Source organism: Pleurodeles waltl, chromosome 4_1 (assembly GCF_031143425.1).
Source record: "Pleurodeles waltl isolate 20211129_DDA chromosome 4_1, aPleWal1.hap1.20221129, whole genome shotgun sequence".
Taxonomy (NCBI): Eukaryota; Metazoa; Chordata; class Amphibia; order Caudata; family Salamandridae; genus Pleurodeles; species Pleurodeles waltl.
Window position 1 is genome coordinate 1,003,592,550 of NC_090442.1, and position 23,563 is coordinate 1,003,616,112.

At 46.6% G+C, this 23,563-nt stretch overlaps 1 protein-coding gene across 1 annotated transcript in view; it reads left to right on the forward strand.

Moving 5' to 3' along the window:
* Nucleotides 1-6,383: 6,383 nt before the first annotated feature.
* The window catches only part of LOC138288611 (galectin-1-like), a 28,556-nt gene continuing 11,376 nt past the window's right edge, over nucleotides 6,384-23,563 (forward strand). The window contains exons 1-3 of the mRNA XM_069230105.1: nucleotides 6,384-6,470; nucleotides 13,785-13,864; nucleotides 14,181-14,352. Coding sequence (XP_069086206.1) covers nucleotides 6,462-6,470; nucleotides 13,785-13,864; nucleotides 14,181-14,352 — 261 coding nt within the window. The 5' untranslated portion in view covers nucleotides 6,384-6,461. The remainder of the gene's footprint in view (nucleotides 6,471-13,784; nucleotides 13,865-14,180; nucleotides 14,353-23,563) is intronic.

The window sequence follows — 23,563 nt, forward strand, 5'->3', positions numbered from 1 at the left end:
GGTATCTGTCTCCTACATCCACTTCCCCATTCCACAGAAGCCTCATTACTGTGACTTACGCACTTTGGCCCTGATTTATACTTTTTTTGCACCGCATTACCGCCATTTATTGACGCAAAAGAGGCGCAAACTTACAAAATACAATTGTATTTTTTAAGTTTGTACCTCTTTTGCGTCAAAAAATGACGGTAATGCGGCACAAAAAAAGTATAAATCAGCGCCTTTACCTCCTGAAAAGTGCCCCAAAGCACTGTGCCCCCAAGCATTTGTTGTCTACTTCAAGCACCCCTCACTGTGCGGTCCAGATACAGTTTATCTGCTGCATTCTCTTTTTGTTGCTGCTTGTCGAATGCTGCTGTGTTGTCAAGTTTGAAATACTAAGCAAGCACAATGTGCCTTAAAATAGACCTAAAGCTAGCACAAGACCTTCTCTTCCAAAAAAGAGCCCAAGCCTAAAAAATCATCAAAAGGAGGATCATGAACATTATAAAAAACAATATATTTTCATACCTGAAGGGAACATTTAAGTAACTTACTTTAAAAACATACTAATTATTATTTGCAGGTTGTCATCTACTCAACAGCACAACATTTCTGTGTGCCATACCCTGAAACTCCTAAAACAGAAGTTTGATTCTGCATTTCTCATTTGAATAATAAAATAAGATAAATGTTTTTTTTAACTTTATTTATGCTTTTAATAGTTCACATGCAAATATGCAACTGCAAACATGTGCTGTACAGATTGACAAATATTACAAATTTATGAGTTATTAGTTTCAGCATTTGTTCCGGAATCCTCCATCTGTGCGTGACACCAAAGGACCAGCCACATGCACACAACTTAAGCTCTCTCGTCGTCTATCACACCATGTCACATGCCTCTGCCACCCCGGTTTCCCCGCCATCCAGATAACGCCTGTAGACATCCCAATGTTTCGCGGGTCTACTTGTTGGGGGGAGCAGTTCACTATATCTGTTTGTGTATTACAGTACACCATGTCTCTGTGAAGTCTTGCACTGCTGGGACCGGCCCTCTGTCCCATCGCATAGAGATACGTCTCTTGGCTAGTAGCAACCCAATTGGCAGCAACTTTCTGAATGTTTTCGGTAGCTGTGTATCCCATCCCAGGAACGCTATTATTGGTTCAAAGTCTAATCATAGTCCAACTATTGCTTCCAGTTCGTCAAACACTGCCCTCCAGAAGCGCTGCACCCCATCACAGGTCCAGGTCGTGTGCAGGAAGTCAGCCCGTTCCTCTCCGCATCTAGGACAACTCGTTGTAGCTCATAGTCCATATCTATAGAGTCTAAGGGGGGTGTAGTATAGCCTATTTAAATACTTAAAATGTAGGAGGCAATGCTTGCCGTTTAGAGAGATCGTGCGCGTTATGGAGCAGCAGTATCGCCACTGGTAATCAGTTATCTGTACCTCTAGTTTCCCTTGCCATTCCAGTGGCGCTTTCGCTAGCTCATGGGCACGTGACTTCTGTATATGCATATATAAACAGGAGACCAGTCTCCGAGGTTTGTTGTTCGATATCACCATAGAGAGAGCCCGTACATCTGGGGGCTCCCGCAGATCCTCACCTAATAGTGCAGCCATAGCATGTTGCACCCTGTGGTACTGATATTGAATTAGCGCTGTGGCCGTGGCGGCCCGGTTCTCTATCGAGTCCCATTATTCCATGTTGTCGTCAACGAATAGTTCTCCTATGGTACTGATGCCCAGGGTGTTCATAGCCTGTATCAGCTTTCAATCCCGCCAAGGTGCGAACCAGGTGCACCACTCCAACGGCACATGCAGAGAATACAGCAGGGCCAACCCTTGTTTATGCAGGAGTGTGTGCCAGGCGCGTGTAACCAAGTTCAAAGACGCAAACTCTCTATAGCGTCTGTTCAGAGTATGGAATATTTTACTGTGTAGCGGGATCTGGGAGGCTAGTTCTCATTCTAATTCTAGATATGGAGTTTCCCCAACTCCACTGAACCAGGCATGGGCCACCGCAGCATGCGCCACCATACTGTAGGTCTCCAAATCTGGAGCCCCTAGACCCCCCAGCTCGCACGGAAGAGTCAGAGTTCGCCAGCTCACTTGTGGTTGCTTACCTGCCCAGGCCAATCTAACAAGCAATACCCTGAGGGCAGTAAAATAGGTCTTTGGTACCATCATCAGGATATTCTGGAAAAGGAACAGAAACCAAGGAAACACAACATTTTTATGAGTGCTATACGGCCTATCAAGGACAACGGTGACCTCATCCATCGTTCTACATCACATGCCAGTTTCTGGAGTGCTGCGTCAAAATTATCGGCCACCACTATCTTAGGGTCTGTATGAATTTTAATACCCAAATATCCTACTGACTCTACTTCCCACATGAGATGCAATCCCATCTCCACCCGTGTCATCACCGCCGTTAAGGGCAACATAACAGATTTACTGCAGTTGATCTTGAGTCCAGAGAGCGCACCATATCTAGTGATCTCCCGGAGTGTTGGATCAATGTTGCACTGCGGGTCCTTAACATATAGTAACGTATCGTCTGCATAAGTCGATATCACAAGCGTATATTCTCTAAAGCAGAGACCACGGTGTCTGTGGTACTCGCTAAGGGTGCACACCAGGCGCTCTGCCACCAGCGCATATAACAAGGGGGAAAGCGGACACCCCTGTCTGGTGCCTCTAGTGATCTGAAAAGCCTACGTCACCGCTCTATTTATGCGGAGCCTAGCTGAAGGTTCCCCGTACAGTGTGGACAACAGGTGCAAAAAGACCACCCTAAGCCCGAACCTCAGCAATACGGCTTTCATGAAACACCACTCTACTGAATCGAACGCCTTCTCGGCGTCTAAAAAAATCACCACTGCTTTAAGCTTTGGGTTGATGTTCTGCATCGTAGCAAACAGCGTGTGGAGATTCATAGTCAGGCTACGGCCTGGAATGAACCCCGCCTGTTCTGGCTGGATCAACCATGGCAGCACCCTGGCCAGACAGTCTGCTAAAATCTTAGCATATATTTTAACATGTACGTTGAGTAGGGACAGCTGACGGTAGGATAAGCACTGCTCTGGGGGCTTCCCTGTCTTAAGCAATGTGATCAGCATTGTTTCCCGCATAGATGGGGGCATGAGCCCACCTTCTGCCATTTGCTCATAGACTTCTTTTAATTGTGGGAGCAACAAGTTTTTGTAGGTTTTGTGAAAACGTACAGTCAGCACATCAGGACCCGGGCCTTGTCCTCAGCCATTGCCCCCCAGCGCACTGTCCATCTCCTCTAGAGTCGCAAGGCTGTGTTGCAGTCTCTGTACTTCAACAGTCTCGCTATAATAGGCCACGGGGCGCTACCAGAGGCAGGTGGGTCGCTATGGATTGATGGGCCCTTTCCATGATGAAGAGATCAGAGAAGGTTGTCGATCTTTGTAGACTCCGCGACTCTCACTATACGCAGGTTGTTTCTCCTAGACCCGGCCTCCAAATCATCTACCTTGAGGCGCAAAAAGTTTAGGGCTACATGTATCAAAGTTCAGATTTCTGACTCGCATATTGCGAGTCAGAGAGACTCACAATTTGCGAGACGCAAATCTGAATGTAGTATAATGTCATTGACACTAATAGCGATTCTCAAGGGGGTCGCAAATGCACATCTCATGATTATTCATGAGGTAGGTTGCAATTTGCGACCCCCTCGTGAATGGCGGCCCTCACAGGGAAGGTGGCCTGCTGGAGACAGCAGACCACTATGTCTGTGACTACTTTTAAATAAAGCAGTTTTTTTTTTTTAAATACAGCCCGTTTTCCTTAAAGGAAAATTAGATGCATTTCAAAAACAAAAAATGAAACGTTTTCTTTTAATTTTTTCAGTGACATTCACAAAGGGGAGGAGTCCCATAGGGACCCCTTCCCGTTTGCGAATGGGCTAGTAACAGTGTGACACTGGTGCTAACTGCGATTGTTTTGCGACCGCATTTGCGGTCATAAAACAATCATACATGGGACTGCGAATCGCAATTAGGAAGGGAACACCCCTTCCTAATTGCGAGTCGCAATCCTGTTTTGTGATTCAGTAAAAAGTTTACCAAATCACAAAACTGGGTTTGTACATAGGGGAAGTGCATTTTGCACGTCGCAAACAGCCCGATTCGCTTTTTGAGACGAGCAAAAACCTTCGTACATGTGGCCCTTAGTTCCTTGTTCAGCTTTACATGATTGGTGGCAAGCTGTGTCTGTCCGTCCTCCACCTCTGACACCCTCCTCCCTGATTGATCAAGACGCTCTGCATGTTTATTTAGAAGTTCAGTCATTCTATCCATGTGATTTGAAAGGGAGTCTATCTTGCCGTCAATCTGGGTTAGGCTATGCTGCATTGCCACCAATATTTGACGCAAATCTTGTTCCTCCCCTGAGGGCACATCTGGTTCCTTCTCTGGCTCAAACTCTGCTCCTGCACCCGGAGGGCCACTCGACTTGCGGCGGTCAAACTGCAACTTTGCCTGGCTCTTGTCTGTTTTACCCATTTTTCGCACCCTGGAGGACATACGTCATGTACCAACCCGAGGTCGCCAGTGCACCTGACGCTCTCCCCTTGACCACCTCTGGATTGACTGCCGGTCGAGAATCGTGCCTCCCCGAGGCGAATAAGCGCACCCCGCGTCTCGTCAGATGGGCAGTGCCAATCGGAACACCTCAAGCCCAGAGCACATCCAAAACTACTGGGGGGTCCAGGAGGGCACCCGCACTCAGTGTCTAGGGCTCCAAGAGCGTCCAGCCCAAGTCCGCCCAGCGCAAGCGATTAGGACAGAGGGGGGCCCCTGTGTCAGTTTCAGACAACCAATGGACCAGTATCGGGGTCCGCAAGAGTGCCTCGCCTGTGCTCCCCAAGTGACACCTGAACAATTTGTGTGGGACACGTCGTCCCGGTCCCACCGTTTCGATCTTGGTCTAGCACCTCCGCAGCACACAGGCAGGATGGCCACGACAGGCCTGAAGGGCACCCACTCCACCACTGTCAGCGTGCCAGGCCCATCGCGTGGCACTGCTCCACTCCAGGGCTGCTCGCGCTCACCTGCACGTCTCCGCGCAGCCAGGCCTCACGGAACACCACGGGCTCCGCCGCGGTTCCTCCGCAACCTGGTTGCGTCCTCCCTTCACTGCGCCGCCTACACAATTTCCAGTGCACCAGGCCCCGCCACTCGGCACTGCACACAACCGGGCCCCTCCAACCGCCAGCCTCCTTTCCAGCAGCGTCTCTTCGCTGCTGGGCCTGCGAATGCCTCTGGGCCACGCAGCAGCCAGGCCGCCCGCCAGGCCCCGCCTCCCCATTTTCTCCACTACAGGGGTCCAGGGGCAGCAGAGTTCTCCGTCTCGTCTCCCAGCTCCCACTCAGGTCCAAGCTCACCCCGCTGCTCCAGAGTGCTATGGGCGGCTATAGCTGCGAGTTTCAAGTTTAAATCTGCAGTTGTTATGGAAGGATTATGGTCAACTTTTCAGGCGGCTGGCGGAGCTCCGCCACAGCGCGGCCATCTTGCGATCGGGCAAGCTCCACCCACCAAATAAGATAAATGTTTTCATTCAAAATTAGTTTTAGTGTTTTTCATCTATAAACAGTTTAACTTATTTCATGTGCTTACCTTTGTACAAACTATGGTAAACTTGCATATTTACTTACTTTCAAATGCTTCATACATGTTGCATCCCATTACAAGATGGCCATCACCAAACCATTGCCTGGAGTCTCTTTTTGTCTACATGGCTATCTAAATAAAGACTTCTTTCACACTATTTATCCGGATGCCTGTCAAACTGTACATCATCTCTAATTTATCCTGTGGGTGTCTGAACAGCAGATATTATGTACTATTTTGCCTACCTCAGATTAGGAACCAAAAGCATTATTACTGTGGAGTCTCCGCACATAAAAACATAGGACTGTCCTCTCTTTTTATGTGCGTAGGGTCTGCAGTTGTGAAGATACTAATAGTAAAATTCCTTTGTGACTAGCAAACAGTTGTTAACTTACACAAACTTGTAAGTGTATCTTTGTGAATCAGACCCCATTCTATTCATACAGAGCATAACTATTGGTGTTTTATACATTGAAAAGCTTCTATTGTTCATCTCTACCTGACTTTGCTAGTCTCTCCTTCCAGTGCACATTGCCCCCTCCAATTGTTCCTCTGTCTACACTATCTTCATAGTTTCATAATCTTCCCTTATCTGTGCCGTTCACTAAGGTTGAGGTGGGGAAATGAGAAGCCGCCCACCCTTCAGTTCTGCTCCTCCCTGCCGCCTACAAACTAGGCTGTCGACCAATCCCTCGCTGACAATTGTCTTCCGGAGCCGGGGTCACGTGACCTACACGAGTCACTGAGCAGCTATATAAGGCGAACTCACCAGAGCAAAAGCATCCTGAGCAGCAGAGGCAAAAGATTCAGTCTGAGCAGCAGAGCAAGGAATAGCAATGGATCCGGTGAGTGTGGGTGGGACAATGCAAGAGGTGAGTGTGAGTGGGACAATGGAAGAGGGGAGTGTGAGTGGGACAGAGGAAGTGGTGAGAAGAAATAGGTCAATAAAATAAAAGTGTTGAATCAGGACAGTAGAAGAGGGGAGCAGCATAATAAGAGTACGTTTTTCTCAGAGTTGTTGAAGTTCCAGAAGCAGGTAGACGTCATCCTGGCACTTTGAGAATTAAAGAAAATTTGAGCAAATATGACACCTATTTTTGGGCTTGTTCCGCCAGAGATGGAGGAGACCCCTGAAGGCAGGACATGGTAAGACTGGCCAGACTGAGCCATTGTTGCCAAAGGCGAGATGGGTGGATAGATGATGGAGAGAATGTATGGATTGGTGGATGGAGAGAAGGATGATGGATTGATACATGAATGGATTGAGAGAAGAATGGATATACTAGGTGAGTGTAGTGAAAGAAGGATGGATGAGACTGAGATGGGTTTAAAAGGATAATTGACCAAAATTAATTTTAGGTGTAAAAGGCACCATTTGACACTATTGTTTTACAATTTCCACAGCTTTCAGGGCGGGTAGCTTAATGGGGGTGGTTCTGGAAAGGATAAGATGGGTGTTAGGGGCAAAAGGAGGAACAATTCGAGAGGTGAGTGTTATGGACCGTGGTAGGACTCTGGTGAAATGACTGAAAGAAGTTTGCACAGGGAGAATGGAAGAAGGGAGTGCAAGAGAAGTGATAAGAGGGAAGTGGAGAGGCTGAATTTAAAGGGGTGTGAGGGACAGTGGAAGAGGTGGCTGAGGAATGGGACAATGAAAGAACGTGGAGACAATGGAAGATGAATTGTTAAAGAACAATGGGATAAGGGGAAACCCAAGAGTTAGAGGGAATGAGAAGGGCTGAAGTGAATATAGTGGAAAGGAGGAGAATAGATAGAAGAGAGAGCAAAGAGGGAGGTGGAGACAAATGAGTGATACTTGGAAAAATAAGTGTGAAGGAGAGAGGACGGGCAATTGAGGGGTGGACTCTGAGGGTATGCAGAAGGGACATCTTTCATAAAGACTGTATCGGTGTGACGCAGAGGGGGCAAACCAGGGTGGAGGTTAGATGACTGAGAAAAATGTGTACATACGTGAAGTGCATTAGAGGGTAATTCGCTGTTAATAACAACACTCGTCCTTCTTCCCTCTAGAGCACGTGCTGCACCAGGGAGAATGAGCTTTACCTGAGCGTGCACGCAGCATGCGTGCACTAATGAGGGGGGTTTTAAATCCTCGACGAGTAACAGGTGGTGTTCTGCAGAGTATGCCATCACTAGTGAGAGTGCTCCGCAGTCCTCCTCGACGCCCTGGTGCTCATAGGTGCACAGCAATGGTGCATCACTAAGGATACCCATAAACCCAGACTGTGAGACTAGTTATGCTCTTATGTGTTGATCATCCCGCTGCAGCTCGTGATTTCCACTAAGGAGGGTGCGCTGCACATCTGCGTGTGTCAGGGTGTGGAGCACGCGTGACAGAAATGATGAGGCTCACTGCTCAGGGTGTAGATCATGTGCTGCACTAGTGAGGGCGCCTTGCCCCTGGGTGTGTCGGGGCTACATGCGTGTCAGTAGTGACCAGGACTTTCAGTCCTCATTGCGGGTGTAGATCGTGTGTTGCACTAGTGAGGCGCTCTTTAATCTTCAGTGCGTGCAGAGCTTTAAGTGGGACGAAACACGGGGGCTCTCAAAGGTGTGCGTCCTATATAATTAAGGCAGTGGCTTAAAACTATGTAAACAAAATCTAATAATCAGTGCTTAACATTTTGTGCCGCCCAACTGGTAGTTTGCTACGTCTTTCTGACATTGCATCCATATATATAGTACAAAAACTGACATTACACCTAAAATAAGCCAGACCTATTGGCTTTGGCTGTTTGTTGCATAAGGTAAACAAGTACAACAATGGCTTTGTTGTATATAATATTGAAGATGCTTCAGTTCTGAAGTGATGGCACTGTGAAACAGCTGTAAGGAGTCTCTGTGAAGATACATCACAGACAGTTAAGGGTGGTACTGCTGCCTAGTTAAGATTTCTGTTCATCCCGAGGGTGAGGAAAATAATGGAGAGCCCGATAGGGATCCTTCTCAGCAGCTGCTTTTTAGAACTGCTGGTGCTGAGCACCGGCAGGACCTGGCCCACTTAAAGCCCTGAGTGTGTGATTGGTGACTTGCATGGTGGTGTGGAGAGCGTGGCTTCCTTCAGGGCAGAGGTATCCATCACCTGCGTGTGTGAAGGGGTGTGGAGCTAGAGGGGCACCAGTGAGGGACTCTTCAATGTTCTGTGTGTCGAGGCATTCCCCAGAGGTGCGGGTCACATCGTGTGACCCTGTCCTCGGTGTGTGACAGGTGCTGCTCGAGGTTGCAGTGCCTGTGCACCAGTAAGTACTTCTTCAGTACTAGGAGTGTGCCAGGGGGTCTCTGCCTGTGTGACTAGTTATCTACAGAGGGGTTCTTCAGCGGTGGGAGTGCAGGTTTTGTCCTGCTCGAGAGCAGCATGCCCTTCTCAGATTGTCACGTGTGAGGCACTGCAGGGGACCATCTCAGCTCTCATTGTGTGACAGCGACACTCAGATATGCCCTGCATTAGTGAGGGTGTTTCACTATCCTCAGCATGTGCATAGTGGTGCTCGGGGTTGCAAAGGATGTGCAGCGGATGCTCTTCAGTTATCAGAGTAAATGGCGGGATTACTGGGTACAGCACATGTGCCACACCTGGACGGTGTTCTTCGGTCATCTCTGGGTCCCCGGGGTCCCGGGAGTGCAGGTAATGTGCAGCATTGGTGAGAGGACTTCGTGTCATGTGGTGTTCAGTGCTGCAGAGTACTTCCTGCTCTAGTGAGGCTGTTTATCGATTCCCAGTGAATGATTGGTCGATCTAGGCAGGGGCGTAAAGCAGGCTCCTGCAGAGCCGCGGGGGCCCAACCCTTTAGGGTGAGCTCCAACCCTTCCGAGGAGCCCCACTGAGCACAAGGCCAATAAATATAAATGAGACATGGGCAGCTCAGGGGCCTCCATTACGGGAGAGGGTGTGCCACGGAGTTCTGAGGGTGCACCAAGGAGCTCTAAGGGTGCACTAAAGAGAGGGTGTACCAGGGAGTTCTAGGGGTGCCCTAAGAAGAGGGTGTGCTAGGGAATTCTAGGGGTGCCTTAAGGAGAGTGCTTTTCCATTGGCAGTACAGACATCCAGAGGAGTGCACAGATTATGCTACACTTTTGATGGTTCTCTGCAAAAGTTTAGGGGCTTATTTACAAGCTCTGTGCGCTACAGGGGCATTACTTTTTATGATGCTACGGCGGCGCATAGTGCAGGCTCATACCTACAAAGCCACCCAAAGCCACTTTGCGTGGCTTTTTATGACCTTGTTGATATGGCGTAAGGCAACGCAGCACAAGTCACTGCGTTGCCTTGCACTGCATCAGGGAGGCGTTGCAGGGGGATTTCCCATACAACACCAATGGGTTTTGGTGCATTCCTACATTTACAGGACATTGTAAACCTGGGAATGAGTCAACATCCTACGCATCTCCGAGGGAGGCACAATAAGGGTAAATATCTTTATTTCTCCTCGTTGTTTCCTCTTTCTATGTGTGCTGCATTCTGTGGCACACATAGAGGAAAAAGCTTCCATGGATTCTTTTTGTGCAGAAAGGTGTCCTTTTCGAAACAGAAACAATCTTGTCTATGACGCAGGCACCCTTGCATCATGAGGCAAGGTTGCCTGCGTTAGCACTAGGCAGCCCATTGTGCGCCAGCGCAGGGGGAGAGGACAGAAATGAGCCAAATCCTGTAGATACAACACATTTCTGCCCTTTCCCTGTGGCACAGGGCAGCGCGGCATGGTCTCTTGCTGCGCTGCCCTGCACCACAGAGCTTGTAAATAAGCCCCTTTGTGTTCTACAGTATGGGCCCGGTAGAACTTAGTGGTTCAAACAAAGTACAGCGCTAGTGAGCGTAAACCTTAGTTGGTGGCACAGGTGTTCAGGGATACAGATTATAGGTAGGGTGGTCTTCATACCGCAGTGTAGGATGGAGAGTGCACAGGGGTGAAGAGGAAGCACTGCACTAGTCTATAGTATTTAGGGGTCATCAGAAGGTGTTGAAGGCGCATGGACTATGCTCTATCAGCGATTATTCCTCAGTACTCACTGGATGACACATGCTCAGGGGTAATAGTCAGGGGTACAAACAATATTTTGCACAAGTGAAGGTGCTCATCAAACCTCAGTGCATGACCGCCGATCTAGGCAGTTTCAAATATTGGCTGCACTAGTGAAAGTGGTATTCAATCCTCAGTGTGTGCCACGTGGTCATGGGAACAAGTATACTGTGCACTACTGGGGGTGCTGTCCAAACCTCAGTGTATGGCAGTCAGTCGAGGCAGTGGTAATAGTGGCTGCACAAATAAAAGTGCTTTTCAGTCCTCAGTTTGACACATAGCTAAGGGGACAAAGTATATATTGCGCCAGCGAGGGTGCTCTCCAAACCTCAGTACAGAACAGTCAATCTGGGCAATGTAAATAATGGCTGCACTAGTGGAGGTGCTGATCCCCCTTCAGCCTGTGCCTGGGGGTGCACAGGGGAGGCGAGCACTTGCAATGCTCTTCATTCACTAGTACATTGTAGCAAGAGCTGAGAATCTGATGTACACATGAGTGGGACCATCAACCCTCTGTGTGTGGCAGTGTGCCGAGTGATGCAAATAATGTGAATCACTAGTGAACATGTGATTCAACCATCAGTGTGTGCAAGGGAGTCCACACGTGTGTACGCACTCTGCTGCTCTAGTAAGAGTGCTCTTCAATTCCTAGTGGGTACCAGAGCTCCCCAAGATGCAGAATGTCCTCCCCTACTGATTGTGACAGTGGTGCAGAGGGGTGAATCTAATATGCTGATTTAGTGAGTTTTAGAATGTGCTGGGAGGGTTCAAGGTTATAGAGAAAGTGCTGCACTAGTGTGCGATCTCTTCAGTCATCAGTGTGTGAAAGGGATGCAGGGAAAGTGCTGCACCAGTATGCTCTAGGGAGGGTTCTCTTCAGTTATCCGTTTGTAGTGGGGACCTCAGTTGTGCACATCATTTTGCTCTAGGGAAGGTCTCTTGAGTCCCCACTTAGGGGATCAGAGAATGTGTCGCCCCAATGACAGGGTGTTTGTTGCTATTATATTCAAGATTGTGGCCAAAATAACGGTTATATGTTGGAACCACGAGTGCTTCAAGCACCCATGGCTCAACAACGAGGTAGGAACAACGACCTCCTTCTTAACACTAATGCCTTTACCACAAATGTGTTTACAACGATTTTTTTGTTGTAAACACATTCCTGGTAAGGGCATTAGTGATCAGCATGCACGGTTCCAGCATGCTTCCCCCCAAACCCCCATCCACAAAAAATTACCACGACCCCCCCATCCCCACAACTACCCCCACACCCAAAATTACCACAACCCCAACCCCCTCCCCTAAAACCTAACCCACCCCTTAAACCTAAACCCCGACCCCCCTCCCCCCTAAACCCTAATCACCCCAGCCCCCCAGCGTTGTTTCGCTTTTGTTTTTCACGACTTCGTGGTTTTGGAATCGTTGTTCCAGGTGTTTCCCCAAAATAACACTTACCTTTGTTTCTTCTCTCACTGTGGTCGATATACTATTGCTTACAATCTACTCATGATCATCATACACCTGTTTAGTAGGTCTGATGTTAGCTGAGACCTTTCGATTTTACTAGCAAATGTGTAGTGTACTTACTAATAGGGGCTTTAATCCACCTCTCTTCCTCCATTGACCTTTTATTGTGTCATTCACATTTTGCTTCCGCCCGCTACATCAAACAGCACGGGACACTGGAGCAGCCAACTTAAGCCCCTAGTTAACTTCACTTTGAGCAATAGCATTTTGCTCTTTCACAACCAGCACATCCACACACAAGGTAGTTCCCTTCAGTGCTAGTGTTTTTATCCTTAGTCTAGGATTACTTTAGTCTTGCCTTGGTGTTAAGACCCTGATGTGATAGTAGGATTGTCCTAATGTAAACACAGAGCACATTCAATCTTTGTCAGATCCTATGTCCTGCCTGTCTCTGTCTGCTGCTATTTCACAGCAAATCAGACTGTGTCCATTTGAAACAGCTCTGTAATGAGTCATTATTTCTTTCTTTCCCTCTCCTTTCTTGTCTACTGTCTTCTGTAATGAGTTATTCCTTCTTTCTATCTTTCTTTCTTTCTTTCTTTCTTTCTTTCTTTCTTTCTTTCTTTCTTTCTTTCTTTCTTTCTTTCTTTCTTTCTTTCTTTCTTTCTTTCTTTAAGGCAAGAGGCTCGCAGCCAATGTCAGACTGATTGACATTTTTAGGTGTGTGGTAGTCAATTCCTTTTGATTTTACTAAAGTATGTGTACACAAAGGTGTCCAGGGGTTTAAGCCAGATTTCATCCATTTGTCTATGGTTGATGTCATTCACATTTTCTTCCACCCACTCCAGCATGCATTAAGGCACCATGCATCAGCCCACTTCAGCCACTGGCTGACTTCAATGTGAGTTACAACATTCTACCCTTTCACAAGGGACACATCCACACACAACGTAGTTCCATTCAGTGCCAGGGAGTACTATGGTAATTTGTGTTTTTTAGACCCAAAAACTTGTTTTGCCTGTAGCAAATATTTCCGTTTAGGTTAATGAGAGCCTGGCATACTCCCATACAATCACGTTTTGCAAAAACCATGATCAAACAAAACAAGAATTGCCAGAAATCTGGTGGCCAACACCAGACCTATTGACTTTGCCAATGCTTGTTTATTGCACAATGAAAAACAATGGTATTTGCTGGTAAAATGATTACTTATTTATATGAGCTTGTTATATAGAGCAACTGCATCCGGTGCATTAGTGTGATGTACAATTTAAGAACTTACGATGAATATGTGAATTAAACATGTAATGATAATAGTATTGAGGAGTTGAGGCTGGGGGTTATATGCAGGTAGTAATGGTAAGTTAAAGGGATAGTTTGAGTGTGGGCGGGATAGTTTGCGAGGATAGATATATGGGTGAATTGTCTTTTAAAATTGTTTCCAGAAGCAGCTTGATGACAAAACCATGTGCGCGACAAACTTCAGCAGTTTCAGTGGTATTTAACAGCATGACATTGGTTAATGTAGCTCGATTTCTGAGTATGCACGTTGTGACTGTTACTGAGCACAGTAAAAAAGAGGAGGTACAGAATCATATAGCAAGCCCTACTCCTTCCTTATGATGTCTCATGTTGTTTTCTCTTCTCTTACAGACCCCGACGACCTACTCACTTGGTCTCAAGCCTGGCACAACTCTAACCATTAAAGGCATTGTACCGCCTTTCACCAAAAAGTAGGAAGTGGGGTATCCCAGGTGGAAGGTGTGTGTAGTGGGCAAGATGCACAGGCCAGGCAGTGAAGGTAGAAGCCATGAGTCTGTTGGTGGGAGAGAGGTTGGAGCAGTGAGCTGAAAGGACATCTGGAGATAGAGGTTATGTATCTGTGTCTGGGATTAAGATAAGGTTTGGACATGTAGGGGATAGGCATGCGAGCGCAGGGGACGGGGCAGTGGGAAAAGGCAGTTGTAGTTAGCAGCAGAAGGCCTGAACTGTGGTTAAAGGATGCTTTGATACTTGAGAAAAAAATTAAAATCTTTTTTGTCCTTTTAGCTTTTCCTTCAATATTGGCATGGACTTTAACAACTTAGCTTTGCACTTCAACCCTCGCCTCAACCATGGCCCCGACGTCAATACCATCGTCTGCAACTCCCGTTACAGGGGCATTTGGGGTGAAGAGTTCCGCCAGCATCGCTTCCCTTTCCATAAAGGACAGAAAGTGGAGGTAAGGAAGTCAGCAGGGTGTGGTGGAGACAGGAGAATACTAGAAACCAAATGAGGCACCCAAATGTTCCCTACCTCCCCACATTCCACATGTGTCCAGTCACAGACCCTTTTGGCTCTTTTATGCTTCTCTTACAGCAGCTGATTTAAGTTAACTATATTTTGGTGATAAAAGGTATGAACCTATCTATTTTATTTTGTCTACTGCATTGCATTTAAAAATTGCCATACTTTCTCACTATTCACAACTCAATAGTTAAGATTGAGGTGCTGCTTCCATAGAAGGGTTTTTTAAGAGTTTAAGGGCAATATGTACGAACACATTTTCCCATAGACACAGAAAGGGCAAAACTGCTTGCTACATCTGGCCCTTAGAGTTTTGATTCCTAGTGGGCAATTTGCACTAAAATTTGTGTGGCCAAATAAACAGTTTTGTAAAATCTTTGGCCAAGGCTACGTTGAGGTTCTTTTTTAAAAGTTTATTTAAGTTTTCAATTAACAATCCACTGGTCCATAGTGGCATTGGCAGTTAGAAAATGTAGAAGCATGTTCACAGGCACATAGTAAAAAAGCAAAATTATAATCAATAATGTGTTATCAGGACAACAAGGGCTGCTGGTCCTCAAACAATATCTTCTTAAGATCACTAGACAGCCTGTGCTCTAGTCACACAGCTTGGGTGGCCCAAGCATTGTATACTTCTTATCCTGGCACTAAAACAGGGACAATCAAATCAGTGCCTAAGAGACATCCAGTACCTTGCTTGTTTCTCATCCCGATGTCCGCCTTGACTTGATTTTCATTTCCGCCTCAGCTCAGGCAGTAGGATACTACATGTCCTCACCACTGGCTACCAAACATGGGTCATTGACCCCAGGGAGAATCTCCTCAGGTTGGAGATACTTCCTCTTAACCATAGTACTTTAAGCCCCTCTGCCTCTCAGGGCAGGAATCTTCTTCTCATTGAAAGTAGCTTCTAATACTGTCGCGTAGGCACTCATTATCCTAATGAGACTACTGGATTTTTGGGCGGCAGGATCGTTCGCAGTGTGGGGGACTAAGGGGATCATTTTGACCTCGGCGGTCTTTTTTAAAGACCGCCGAGGGACCGTCGTGTGGAAGACCGCCAGTGGTGGCGGTTTGCCGCTCTGCCTATTATGACTGTTGGCAGCTCTCCATCCTTTTACGGACAGAGAGCCGCCAACAGCCATACTGGCGGGAGGCGGGGAAGTGGAGGTTGCTCCACCTCCACCGCCACGCCAACAGAACACCGCCCAGTGAATCACGTCCTGTGATTCGCCGTGGCGGTGTTCTGTTGGCGGTGTGGTGTCGGCGGAGCTGCCCCCATGGCTCCCCTCCCCTCCCGGAGGATCGTCAGACCAGGTAAGTCGATCGTCCGTGAGGGGAGGGGGGTGGGGGGGTATTGGGTGTTGTGTGGGTGCATGGGGGTGTGCATGTGTGTATGTAGAGGGGGTGTGTGAGTGCGTGTATGCCTGCGGGGGTGTTGTTGTGTGTATGGGAATGAGTGCGTGTATGTCTGTGGGTATGTCTGTATGGATGTGTGCGTGTATGTTTGAATGTGGGTGTGTGTGTATGACTGTGTGTGTGGATGTAGGCATGTATGTCGCGTGTGTGCGTGTAAGTATGTAGGTGGTGCCTGCGTGCGTGTCGTGTGGGTATGGGTGAAGTGATGTTGGGGGTTGGGGTGGGGAGGGGGGCCCTGCCACCTTTGGGAGGTGGCAGGGGTGGTGGGGGGAAGGGGAGGGAGTTGGGGTGGGGGGTGGGGCAGACCCCTATCAGTGCCAGGGAAGGAATTCCCTGGCACTGATAGTGCTTACTGCCATGGATTTCATGGCGGTTCAAACCGCTGGAAATCCACGGCGGTAAGCCGGGTCCAAATACTGCCGGCGGTATAGTGACGGCCGCCGGGCTGGAGACCCAGGTCTCCAGCCCGGCGGGCGGAACGGAGAACCAGCGGATGACTATGGCGGTAACCGCCATGGTCATAATTCCACAAAGTAAGACCGCCAGCCTGTTGGCGGTCTTACCGCCGGTTCTCCACCTTCCGCCAGGGTCATAATGACCCCCTAAGTCTGACCCATGGTGAAGGACCCTTGTCACCCCAAATCCGGGTAATGCTCCGGCTAACTAGCAGTGCCTCATCTCTCCCAAAGGGAAGAGACAATTGGGCAGCCGAGCGCATGACATCTTAGTGCTTCCCAGGGAAGTCGTGGTCACTCAGGTCACAACCAGTTCTCTCATACAAAGTGCGGTCTCATACATAAATGACAAAGGCAGTTTGAGTTTTAAGGATTGGTTTAATAAAACAACTGCATTTTAGATAACAAGGCGTGAGCCGCAATAACCAGAACCCTACAACACAGTAGGATTGAAATAGTAACGAGGAGAGTAAAACATAAGAATAAGGCTATCATATTGCAACTAAATTATGTTCTCTCTAAGTTATGTTTTGAGCACAGCATGTGAAGCTCTAAGCCTGCCTTTCAGGTTCCCCCGGGAGGACATCAACCCTCATATCAGAGCAAAAGCCTGTGATCTGAATCAGCATCTGCAACAGGCAGTCAGCATCTAGTTGTGGGTTCCTGGTCGGAATCTCCCTCTTACGTGTACCCGGACTAGAAAGTGTTTTTATAACTAACACACCGGTGTTCTAAGAAACGTCCCTACGTAAGGATGTGTACTTTCTACGAACCATAAAGACTAAACTTCTACCACGTCTATCGGCAATGTACCAGACTGTATCCTTGACTGAAGCACAGAGCGAGCAAGAGTGTATTGTTTGAGAACACAGTGCTGAAGTAAGCTAAACAGTGTAATAGAAGGAAATAAAAACAAGACCATGAAACTGGTTATTGTAAAATAACAGTGCGAGGCTAAATAAAATGCATCTAGGGCAAAGTGCACAGAGGCCTAATACGTTAAGCAAACGTGCAGAAAGCTACATTAAAAATGGCTACACTACACCCTCCCCTTGTCGGTAGAAAGTGGTTTAAGCCGAAGCTAAAAATGCCCTAGGCTAAAAGATGATTAAAACCCTACCAAATTTCAACAAGTTAAGAGGACACTAAAGCATATTAATACTCAATTTTAAAAAATGCGCATGCGGCAAAATGCCGAATCCATATGACAATGTCAACTTAGAACAAATTCGATTCAAACAGTGGTCATGGAAAGCAGGAGATTCTCCACTTCGGCAGATGACAAAACCGGAAGATCCACGCCAAAGACTTTTAGGGAGCAGGTGTGTTCCAAAGCCCCAGTGTCAACCAAGGTGGCATCCCGTGTAGAGCCTGTAAATGAGTTAATATCAACTTCCTGCAGGAAGGGTATCTCGTAATCAGCCTCTCGAAGCAAACACAGCCGCATTGCGCATGTCTGGTAATGAGCCCTCATCGGGAACATCAACAGATCAGCATCAACCACTCGGAGGCGCTGCTGTGAGAGACAGACGGCAAGTGCATGCGAAAGAGCACCAATGGCACCGAACACGGGCTGCACACAATCCAAAACTGGTCTGAATGACAAAGACCAGTCACACTCCAAATGTTCCAGGAGTGCTGCTCCAAAGTGCTGCATCATGCGTTCACGACACAGCTGCGCTGATGGGAGTGCCCACATTCGCCCTTGTTGCGGCGGGACAGCCATTGCGGAAAAACAACAGCAACAGCAAAATGCCGGCTAATAAAGCCAAAGTAATCGGAAATCCCCCAAAAGTGCTTCCGAAAATTGAATGAATAGCCGAAGGTATTAAACAGAATATGGAAGAGAAGGTGTGAACGAAACCAACACCAATCGGCTTTGAAAAAATTTGCTAATCCAGCCGTTCTGGACGCATTAAATATAAGTCCCACGAGTTCACCAAAGTGGCTCGGAAAGTTGGTATTTATTTTAACAGGGTCTGTATTTCCGCTGATGACCTTGCCACCTGAATTGCATAGGTCTTGCGTGCAGATGTAAGGGCCACATGCTTCTGAAACAATAAAGCCTTCAGTCTACTTAACTTGTCGAAATTCACCTTGGAAGTAGCAATGTGAGGCCAAATATCCACTACCTCCCTAATTTTAGTGGGGGAAAACAACACATTCCCGCAGCAAGTAACGACCTTAGTGACTGAAACAATGTAAACTATTCCGGCCCGCATGGCACAACAGTCTTCACTATTGAGGAGGACATAGCTGCCGTTTGAAAGCACCTGGAATGTGCATTTAATCAGGGGGACCGGAACTCCCTTCAGATAGCAAGCCAAGTTCCCCACCGAGGCATTACAAGCCCCAGGCAAGGACAGCTGCTTACAAATCATCGACTTGCTGACCGAAGTCTCGCATTCACTACTGCTAAGAAAAACTTATTTCATACCATTGATACATCTGTATAAGAAGGGAAGCTCCCACACCACATAGATGTAACTATCTCCCAACATTTCATATCTGCCGACCGGAACATGTTTCAGACAAGAAGTGAATTGTAATGTAGAAATAGGCAGATTAATAACCCCGTGTATTAACCACTCTGCAGAGGGAATCTCGGCCACGGTAAAAGGCAATCTTTCTAACTTTTCAATATTAAGCATGACATAAGTCGCCTCGTTCTTAGCCATTAGTTGTTGTTGTCACGTTAAATTAAAGGAAATAAATATTTCCCTGGCACTGATGTGCTGCCACGGAACGCGACCCGCCTTCAATGTCTGAAGTGTCCAACCCAACTGCATAATGGACCTGGTCTGACTCTGTCCATGATATAAAGAAGACATATCAGATCGTATAATGTCTATAGCAGAAGAAACAATGTTGTTAATTGTATATATCTGGTCGGACAAGGTGTGAATTCCATTATCCAACAGCTAATGCCTTTTTCAAATTTTCCTGATCTATCTGCCTTAACCGGGCTGCAGCCCCCTGCTGGGAAAGTTTCCATATTTCATTGTATACTTCATACAAGAAACGCTTCCTACGTGGTGTCTTCGGGCCTGACAAAAAATCTTGTAAGTCGGTATTATTAGACAGGAGAGTGCGATGTGTCTTAACTGCATCTAGTGAGGATGATTTTAACCATTGCTGGCACAATTTTCCCACACTATGTAGTAATTATTTCAGCATGTTCTGGTGCTATATAGCGAGGGTCTGGCCTACTCATCCGGAAACCCCCAGAGGAGGTGACAAAACGTTGATGACACCCGTTGGTGTCTATGGGCCACAATAACCACCCGCCTGGACGTGTCAATGAAGTGTTAAATGTACCATTCTGGACCCATTCTGTAAGTTCACTAAAAGTGGCATTTATGTATTTCTACCAGTTATTAATTTTTGCAGGGACAGGTATACTAGGCATGTTCAGTTCTCTGATTGTTGCTAAGCCTAAACAGCTAGTCTGTTGTACTGTTTCATTTTAAAAAATCATTTGGACGGGAATGAGACATGCTCTAAACAATGTTTCTCTACCATTTGTTTGCCAATGCTTTGGTCCCCAAACACTTTTCAAATCAATATTTTTTTACCAATATTCATAACCTTCAGTTGACAGTCAGGAAACAAAGGAATCTGAATATATGAATTTCGTGTTAGTCAACAACATTTTTTTATCCTTAGATGGAGTTAACCTAAAATAATATGACTTAGCATTCGTTTGATGATGCCCAGAAAAATACGTAAATTTATCAAAGTAAGTTTTGGAACTCCCTTGCGGGGGAGTTGGGCAATGTTCCCATTGCGTATAGTCAAATATTGTTTTTGGACTACTTGCTTTGTGTATGAAGTGGTGCCCATAATAAGTATGTCAAAACATGTCACCATAATTGTCTTTAAACTGGTAAACATCTTCATTTTCATAGACAGTATAATATTGTAATTCTGTCATCATTGAATCAACTGTCTTCACATCCGAATCATCAGATACAATGCCTGGTATTACTATATCATTCATAGATAAGTTTAGGACATACGGTATTTGAATTATCTCAGTGGGACCGTATAAATCAAACATTACTTTATCCCACACAATCCCATCCGGAATTGGTACTGCAGAAATGTTCACAAAGGACAAGTCTCTTCGGACCTTATGTGATGAAAAATGTGGTTTCAACACCTCCTCCACCTGTTCAACTCTGATCTCTCAGGAAGAAAATTACCATGTATCAACACAAAAAAGGTAATGACAAACCCAATCCAAAGAAAAAATGCTAGCATAGTCAATAAAAGCAACAGATAGTTCCATGGAAATACAAAATACGTTTCTTTAAGCCAACGCATCAGCTCACGTGGACCTGACAGGTCAGTAGTCGAAGAGGCAAACGAGTCCGATAGACCATCGTTGTTGTCGGCAAAGTAACCAGAGGCAGTTCGTGCAAAAGGCGTTGCCACATTCAATGGAGGAGTTGGTGTTTCTCGTGGTGGTACACTGTAGATAGCACCACCCGTCACGTCAGTAGTCATGGTGACTTGATCAAATGTTTCTAAGTTATTTGTTGTTAGTGGAACTAATGCGAGATCATCATCCACACTCCCCAAGTTTGGAGAGGCAACAGTGTTGGTATAGATAACTTGAAGCGGAACATCTTCCCCAGTAGTGAGAGGGATTCAGGAACTACTGGACGTTCCTCTTGGTCTGCTGTGTAGAATCGGCCACATGTTGTAACTTGACATTGTCAATAGAAACAAAGCGATTTTTTTTTTTGGCACCTGGCAACGGTAGTAAAGTAACAGTTCTCGTTCCGTGTATCCCCAACACAGGGACTGGTGCTCGATAAGAAGGGCCAAATTCTTTTTTCACCGCAACCTTTTCACGCACAAGTTCCCCAACCCTGGGAATCCAGCTGGTAGGTGTTACTGGTACATCCTTAATTCCTGTGGAGGCGGCACTTTTGGAAGAGTTATCTTCACGGAACTGCTGTAATTCCTGTAAAACAGTGACACGATCATTTATGTCAAAAGGCATTTCCGCCACCTCCACACCAGGACCATCAAGATCCGGAACAAACATTCATGTTCCGAACAGGCACTCATATGAAGTACGACCCCCCAGGGACTTTCTAGGCAGGTTATTGAGTGCTCTCTGAACTCCATACAGGTGGGTTAGCCAACTACGACCCGTACCTAAGACCCTGGCTGTTAAGGATTGCTTTAAATAGCGGTTTAATCACTCCGCGACAGAATTTCCCTCGGGATGAAATGGAGACGAGTACTGGAGCTGGACCCCCAACGAAGCCATGGTGTCCCTGAATGCCCTTGAGGCAAAATCAGGGCCCTGGTCCGAATGGAATGGCGCAACTGCATATGTACCGACAAAGACTCACGAATCTTTAATAACAGTCCGAGCGTCAGCCGAGCATTGTGGCCACACCCACACAAATATGGAGCAAGAATCAACAGCGACTAGTATATATTTGTATACACTATCCGGTGTTAGTGGACCGCAATGATCCAAGTACACACATTGTAATGGTCTGTTTGATATTAAGAGGGGTGTCTGTGGCGGGCGTTTAGCTGTTGATACTTTGATTTGTTGACAGATGTCACAACAAAGGACATACTGCTTAGTCTCTTTATAGGGACCAGGCCACCAGTTACGGGCCTGCAATAGCGAAATTGTAGCTGCCACGCCAGCATGTGCAGATACCACTCCCTCATACGCTGCTTTAATCAATTGTGGTCTTACAACTTTATTGGGGATGTCGCGTACGCCTACGCTAGGAATTTTAACTTCAGCGTTAAGCATACTTCCCATGAAGTATTGATATTTATTTGGAAATCCTTTTGGATATGGCGTGCCATCAACCGTAGCTTTTTATGGCGGCCATTATCTCCGTGTCTGGTTTAGAACTCGAACGAGTCACTGCAGCTACAGTGGCAACTACCACTGCCGACTTTGCGGCTTCATCAGCCAAGGTTTTTCCAGCAACGCGAATTCCAACGCACTGGTGTCCAAGTGTATGCACAACATGTACTTTGGGTAGCGTCTCTTTCAAGTCTGCTACCTTCCCCCACAGTAGTCTGTGTTTTATGGTGTTGCCTTTCGAATCTCTGAACCCATTCAAGCGCCAGTAATGTAGATATTCATTAAAAGACTGGACGCAATAATACGAATTACAAACAATCAGTGTGAACTGCGTCGGATCTGTATGTTCTAGTGCCATTAGTAGAGCTTTTAGCTCAGCTAATTGTGCTGTACAATCCCCTAAGGTCTGTGTATCAGTATGTTGGGGGCAGAACTTCTCCCCCTCCATATAGCTGCTCACTACCGCACATGCAGCTGAATATTGGTGTTTTGTCCCAATCGCCGGTTGCGCAGAGCCATCGGTGTACATGACTACTTGATATTGATCAATAGGCAAAGTGTCAGTGGGAACTGGATATTCAACTTCATATTGCAGAAATTCCTGAGTTTGTAACTTTGGGTCAAAAATGTAGTCTACATCAGTGGCTGTTAAAGACGTAGCCCATTGTATCCATCGCGGGTGAAGTGCTTTCGCGTTCGGAACGCCAGCTTTTGTAACAGCCTTGAGGGCCCGAATAGGAGAAACGACAATGCGTTTTCCCTGGGCAAGAGATCTTTCTTTAATAACAGCCATCTGTACAGCAGTAAGAAATTTCTCTGTGGGTGCAAATCGTTGTTCAGCAGCCGAATACAAGTGTGACTTGTATCCAATCGGGACTGTCTCACCTTCATTAAATGTGACATAGGTAAACCCAGTGGCCCCAGCTATCACCCTGATGACCAAATGCGTCTTATTGTCCCGTGTGTTTAAATGTTTTGCGGCTAGTGGATCTGCTTGTAACTCCCGAGGAGTATGTGTATGTTCAATTGTCCAGAACTTGCTTGAAAAATCAGGACGTATCAATTCATATAATGGTTTTATGCGTGTAGCATACTCAGGAATGCATGTTCTGCCAAAATTTAGAAAGCCCAACAGTGATTGCAGTTTCTTAATCGTGTTTGGCGGTTGCAATTGTGCACACTTCTAAAAATTGTGGCGCTAGGCTCTTACCCTCATTCGACAGCTCATATCCCAGGAATTTGACGCTGAGGAAGGCAATTTTCGATTTTTTGAAGTTAAATTTGTAGCCAATATTGGCAAACCCTACAACAATGCGGGCTACCCGTCCTAAATGTTGTAGCAACTCGTCATCCATGAGATATATATCATCCACATATGACAATGCTTCAGGGTCTAACTCGTGTAAAATAGCAGTCACACG